At 31.7% G+C, this 7,182-nt stretch overlaps 1 protein-coding gene across 4 annotated transcripts in view; it reads right to left on the bottom strand.

Annotated features, from left to right (window-relative positions):
• Positions 1-2,052: 2,052 nt before the first annotated feature.
• LOC110029922 (tRNase Z TRZ2, chloroplastic) overlaps positions 2,053-7,182 on the bottom strand; it is a 22,747-nt gene continuing 17,617 nt past the window's right edge. For 2 of the 4 annotated variants that reach the window (XM_020732409.1, XM_020732413.1), the window contains exons 6-8: positions 2,972-3,040; positions 2,725-2,799; positions 2,053-2,388 (exon numbers count right to left, since the gene is read on the bottom strand). In XM_020732409.1, coding sequence (XP_020588068.1) covers positions 2,299-2,388; positions 2,725-2,799; positions 2,972-3,040 — 234 coding nt within the window. In that variant the 3' untranslated portion in view covers positions 2,053-2,298. Of the gene's footprint in view, positions 2,389-2,724; positions 2,800-2,971; positions 3,041-4,957; positions 5,033-7,182 lie in introns of those variants that run through there. The other 2 variants (XM_020732410.1, XM_020732411.1) reach the window with 2 other exon arrangements.

Raw genomic sequence — 7,182 nt, 5'->3', positions numbered from 1 at the left:
TAAGGAATCAAGCAAGAATAGACCTTAAAAATAGGGGCAGTTACATACATACCACCCAATTTCTATGTATTTACATATCCAAAACCTAAAGTTTACCTTTATATTTATGGTTGAATATGTATCACATCATATAAAAAAATTCCACTGTTTTAACTTTTAAAAAAAGACATACTATTTTTATGCATATAAACGTGGAATATATGTAAAAATTGAAGTTTCGGTGTTAGATATATAAATACATTTGAATTGAATGATATATTTGATCAGTGTTTCTATGTAAAACTAGTTGTCGTTAGACCAAATAAACCTTCAACAGTGTAGCACATGATCTTAAATGACATTTCTCTAAGTTTTTGCAGCTAAAAGAGCTCTCATTTCATGCAGCAAGATCAAAGGAAATATTCTCATCATCACTAATTCTTAAGAGAGATCCAGTGAAACTGATTTTTGCTTGTAAAGCAAGAGTAATAAATATACATGTATTTCTACTTTCATGTACCACCAAACTTATTTATGATTAAATAAAAATCAATGTAGAATTATATTCTTGTATATACAATTTTATAGTTTTTTTAATTATTTTTTTGGACTTCTAATACTGTTAAATGTTTTCATTACATAGTTCCAATTAGGGTCTCAGTTTTACATTTTACTCCCATAACAATATTTAACAGGGAGCACCAATATTTATTATAATTATTTCGAAGAAAAATATTGATGAAATTACAAGCCCGATACTTCATGTTGTTCCAATGTTCCTTCATGAAAAATATTGAATTTGAAAGATTATTTATCAAACATGTGATAAAAATTCACGCTTGATGATAAAAGTCAATGTGATAATTCACTTGTACTTTATAATAATTTTTTAAATAAATATAATAAATAATTTATTTGTATTTACTTTACAGATAGTCAAACAAGTTCAGATATGTTGAATATTATTTTTTATTTTACTTTACATGCGTATGACTAAATAAGAAAAATAATTCTCATGTACTTACTTTACAGACAATTAAACTGTTTACAGTTACATGCTATACTATAATTATAATACATTGCATTCTTTTACTCTATATTTTTTTTACAGACAATCAAACAGCCACTGAATTGGATCGAGAAAAAGCCAATCATTTGTCTAGTAATAGATATGGTTGGCATTAATGAAATGAGTGGCAACAAATTAAAACACCTAAAAGAGCTACAGATCAAGCATATATCAACTCATTGCTTGAACTCACAGTTCTTTCTCACAATACAATTTTTGTGATATTTTCACTAATACTATGTAACTTCTTTTTAACCCCCTTTTTTCCTAAAAAATACTCATTGTTTGAGACAATTACCGGTCGTGTTGCACTAAGCATCTTCAGGCATCCAATAAATCAAGTTTATGTAATTAGTGACAGAGCTACGTACGGTAACCCAACTAAAATCATCCTTGCGCAAAAAAAATATGACAGTAGACCCATTTTCTTCTTAGAAGCATTATTATTGATTAACATTAACTTGCCACATGCCAAGAATAATGTGACAACCCATCATCTTCAATTAACAAACAAATAAATAAACCTTGATAATGAATGGTAAAAAATGAAAAAAAAAAACCCAAAGTTAAATAATAAAAAGGTTATCATAACGGTTTCCTCCGCCCTTTCCTGAAGTGTCCAAAAATGTTTAATTAGCATTTAAAATCATCAATTCTACGGCTAAAAATAAATGAGAAAAATAATCCCCTCATTTTTTGCAGGTTGAGTGGGGGACTATTTCAGCACATAATAAAAGAATCTTGGGAGTAAGTTGACAGTTCTATAGAATATAAAATTTGAAATGGCCCAATGTATATAATAAGGAAACCCTTCTGGCACTTTAGTCAATACATCAAATATCCACAAACCTGCCTTCTCTTAATTTGATCTCGGATATAAAATATGGTGCAACAAATTCTAAACAATCCCGATACAAACTTGTATACGATCTAACACAAACAGGTTCTTGACATGAATAGTTGAATAATCCGGAGTCTATTTGGCTTTAAATACAAATTTCAGATGCCAAATATATGTCAACCTTACACTATAACTATAATACTTACACGATAAAAAATATCAATTTATGACATAAAATTAATACATTTAAAATTACATGAAACTAAAATCCATGAATTAGTTGACCTTAGCCTTCCACAGAAGCGTGACAGATGTTCAAAAGAACAAGTCTGATCACAATATCCTATGCCAAAAAAACCTTATAGCACCTGGACAGTAGTCAATTATTAAGGAATGCATAGATGTGCACTCAAGAGTATGACGATCTGAATCCTTCTGTAAGAGCCATAACTTTGGCTGATACTTTAGGCTGCAGTTTCAAGATAGCTTTTCGAATGTCCTGTAAAGATCAGCTCAATGTTTAGAAAAAGAAAAAAAATGGAAATATGCATGCATGCGACACAATTCCTTTGTATTTACATATCTAACAACTAAAATTTAATATTTTTATAACACTTCGGTATCATGTACCTACGCATGAAAAAGGTGTACTTCATTTTTAAAAAGTTTAGTGGTAGTGATATTTTTGCTTTGATATTAAAGATTGGAGTGTCATGTATGTATATATGAAAGTTTAGGTGTTAGACGTGTAAATACACAAGAATAGTGCCGTATGCATGTAAATCCCCCGAAATACAAATGCAAACTAGGGATCAGAAGGCATCCATGCACGCACCTCAACTTTGTAACGGGACGAGAAGTGAGTGAGCAAGATAGCTTTGTTGCAAAACCACTGGGCATGCTCCAGAATCTGCAAAACAAGAACATGAGCATGTGATCAAATTGAAGAATTTCCACCTAGGGTTCATATGTAGGGAGAGCAAAACAGTAAAATATCTTACACCAAATGTCATCTTTAATGTAATTTTTAGTTCTACGTAGTATGTACGCGATGTGGAAGCATGCATTATGGAGAGACTTACCTCTAGCAAATGCATATGGCCATGCAAACGAGCATGCTCAATATCAAACTCATCATCTAAAAATGTTGCCTGCCAAAGATGATGCATCAACTATAAGGACAACCAGAAACAATACGAGAGAATTGAATAATATTAATGAATATTTGATATACTAAATCGAGTGGCAGCAATCTTCTCTTTTAATAAGTGAATAAGTAGTTCAATAAGTTAGCTGAATTTTTACACAAGCTCCGAAGTTAATTTTGGAAGAACTTAAGCAGTTAGCATGAAAATTAGTAAATTACCAGGACCTATGAGAAAACATGCAGTATGCACGATTTCAAATATTATTGCATTTATACATAAAGACTAGCAGGTCAGATTTAACAGAAAATTACATAACGGTGCCCAATGTATAAAGTAAGGCACAATTTATTATTGACTATGTTATATCATGCTATCCATTCTATTTTTAGAAGGGCTTATCAAACTATGGTAACAAATGCTACGTTGTGATGCAGCCTAGGGCTTTAAAAGGGAAAAATCTTCATATAGAAGCCCTGCGGCCAAATGCTGGCCAAACTAAGCCACTCCTGCTACAAGCCATTCGCAGCAAATTTCTACTTAATAGTCAAATTTCGTTTTTTTTTTAATTTAAATTATTTAATTAGATTTTTATCCTTTTTTATGACAAAAGATTTAAGTTTGAATGTTTTTAAGGACTAAATTTAATTTTAGTATTTTCCCTTATTTTTGCAACCCTATTTCTATAGTAAGAATCCATGATGAATTTGATTGATTGATGATGGATGACAATTAATATTTTTAAACCAGCTGCATGCTCATAAAATCCAAGTTTATGCGTGAATCATTTATAGGTTGTGTCCACGCATTTCTTTCTCTCATCCCCCTAATCAACATTGGCATTAGAGTGAATTACCTAAAAATTTAGGAAACAATGTGAGAATGCACCTAGTAAGCCAATTAACACTTCGAGAATCATTTGCATTAAAGGTCTCCAAAAGGGTTATATCATTAAATTATGCTTTCAAGTTACACTTTTAATAGATCAAGCAAACATAGAATCCAACGAGTCATAAGAAGATGAATTAAGGATGTGATTAATGATGAGCTGTTTAATGATGAAGATGCTTGGGTTCTCAATGGTACTCTGCCGCAATTGCATGTTGACGATGCCCTCCTTATGAATTTTGGACACATTCTCTTGGCTGCTCTAAAAAGATGAATTAAGGATATGATCGATGATGAGCTGTTTATTGATGAGGATGCTTGGGTTTTCAAAGGTAGTCTCCCGCAAATGCATGTTGATGATGCCCTCCTTATGAACTTTGAACATATGCTCTAGGCTGCCCTTTACTTTCTGACAAATGTTATTCAAAATGGATAGCAAAAACATAAATGTCTTTGAGCTCAAGGGAGTTTCTATTCATTTGTTTCTAGCTAAGTTTATAGAATTTTCATCTAATTAACTACACAAGCAAAGTTTTGATACAAAGACTACTTCTAGAACCACGTACCATTTTATTGATCACGTCTGAGATATTTCCTCTTGTTTCTAAGTACCATTTGCATGTTGTAGTAAGAGACCCATCAAAATTTCAAGACATTAGACCTACTGAATTGGCTAATGAGCTTCCTCCTATAAAAAATATTCAGCAATTCATAGATTTTAAATTGTTCACAGTTACCAAATTTAATATAATAGAAGATAGATTCCACCGAGTATGATGAGTTCAAAAGCCAAAATATATACACTAGTGCAAAAATAGATTTTTAGGAGAAGATTTATATGCATGTGTTGTCCATGTATTGTTAGCACCAAAGAAAGATGACTTTTAATATATGAGTTGGTAGTTGTGTAATTTATAAAAACAAAATAGAGTACAGATTTCTCACACATATACTAGAAGACGTGATGTCCAAGTCACTGAGTATCAACAAATCTATATTATCCCAAGAATGAATAGAAAATAATATTTAACACACCTATTAGGTTGCTGAATGATTTGTAATGCCTTCTTTATTGTCCGATGTTCCAAATACCTTTTCAATGTCAAATATCTTCATGAAAATAATAAAAATTATGTTAGTTTATTTTAATGATAAATTCATTTATAGCCCGACAAAGACCGACCAACTTGATCACTTGTGCTAAGTAATGATTAAGTTAAATGAATATGAAACTGCAAGTTAATCTTAATAAAGCACACATTTATGACATTAAGGGTCTATTTTGGAGCAGTTGCAGCTTATTAAAAAGTCATTAAGCAACAGTTATTCTAGGAAATTGCTGCGCAAAAGCTGATTTGTTTTTTTTGCTGCTAACGCATTTCAAACTTGAAAAGAGATATCAAGTTTGAACATTACAAAATAAAAACAAACACCTCAATAAACAGTGAGTAACATGACAATCAAAATAAATAAAAAAACTATTAAAATAATAATTAATAATATGATAATATTGTTTTTAAAATGCACTTGGTTACTATCACTATATAATTCGTATTCCAAGAAAACTCTCCATGCCTTATTATTATTTATAGGCGGTGAAATCCTTAAACACATCTGTCCACCTAAAAAAGTCACATATTTTTGTTCTTCTCATTGAACACCAACAAAACTGTCTCACGTAACTATGTGGTTGTCGCGAAGTAAGCAGGGAATATTTTAGTCCACAGTAGCAATACGATGCTCTAAAGATACCGGAAGTTCACGAGTTTATCTTTTCTGAAGGTTTAAAACAACTAAGCACAAATCATCAGATGCAACATTAGTGAAAAAAGAAGCAATTAATTCAAGTTTTATGAAATTGTGAGGTCTCAGAGAACATAGTATAAACCAACGAATCTGTCACTACAACAATACATCAAACCTCCTAAAAAAAAGTTTTTGGTTGTCTTTAAACCACGTAATACCTAGCTCATATGTGACACATGCATATCACTAAGAAAAACCATCCATAAGAGCCTCAACAACCATAGAATTGAAAAATGAGAGAAACGTGGTTGTCTTCATTGGGATTTCACACATGTCAAAAACCAATAGCAACATATAGGCCATCCAAAATAACCCTTAAGGTTGAATGTCTTATCATAGACCTCCAAAACAAAAAATAGAACATGAAATAAAGATTTATATTACATATTATATCCACGATTGCCTCATCGACCACCCAAGTGGAAAATAATACATGCAAAAGAACTGTAAATAAAATTAAGATTCAAAATAAACATCATTGCATAAAACATCGATACAATAAACAATAAATATTTTCCTACCCCGAACGGTATTGTTAGCTCTTTCTAAACCAGGAATGAGGTACTTAGTATCCGTAAAAGGCTTTAGAAACTCTCTTCGTAGGAGATATCCAAGATCGACCAAATAATATTTATCTGACATAAATACAATAATTAGTATTGTAGTGAAAATAATATTTCAATAGTTGAGACTCAAGCAAAGTTGGGGGTGGTTGAGGAAAGTTGTATTTCAGAGTTTGTGACAAATTTAAATATGCGACTGTAATGTGCACTTTCCTACCAACAAGTCATAACAAAAATGAAGCACATATTGAAGTCACATACAACCATAACATTTTGTGTTGGTGATTTGCATCGCCCGATGAATGCGTGATATTTTCATAATATTTTCATTACTCGAAACACATGCATTCGCGTGTGTTCCATCGATTGCTCCAAGATAATCCTACAGAATTTAACAAGAGTGTCTAAATTATTGTATTCATTTAAATTCTGAAAAAAGATAATTGACTTATTTCCTAATTTCACCTCTTTAAGACAGAAGTCGCAAAAGATATTTTTGACATTTTTATCCCACATGACGAACGAACCAATCTCTTATCTTTACAATTACGATACTAGCATGAAAAATAATAATATTAGCATGAAAAATAGCCAAGCAATATAAATGCATAAATGATAAGAACCAATGTCGTTTAAAAAATTAAAACTCGAAAAGCCAACTGAAAGGAAACATCACAATAAACCCCAAACACCAACCCCACTACAAACAACACCAACCTGACATCAACACACATCGCCAGCATTACCACGAATACCAAATTCACCACCAACAACACCAACACCATCATCAACACGCACCACCAACAACACCAACCCCACCATCAACACACAACCAACAACACCAACTCCAACTTCATGTTGACCTCATTTTTGCGAGGTCTTTTCCTCTCC

Source organism: Phalaenopsis equestris, unplaced genomic scaffold (genome assembly GCF_001263595.1).
Source record: "Phalaenopsis equestris unplaced genomic scaffold, ASM126359v1 Scaffold000610, whole genome shotgun sequence".
Taxonomy (NCBI): domain Eukaryota; kingdom Viridiplantae; phylum Streptophyta; class Magnoliopsida; order Asparagales; family Orchidaceae; genus Phalaenopsis; species Phalaenopsis equestris.
Note: the sequence above shows the minus strand (reverse complement) of the source record. Positions and strands in the feature narration are given on the sequence as shown.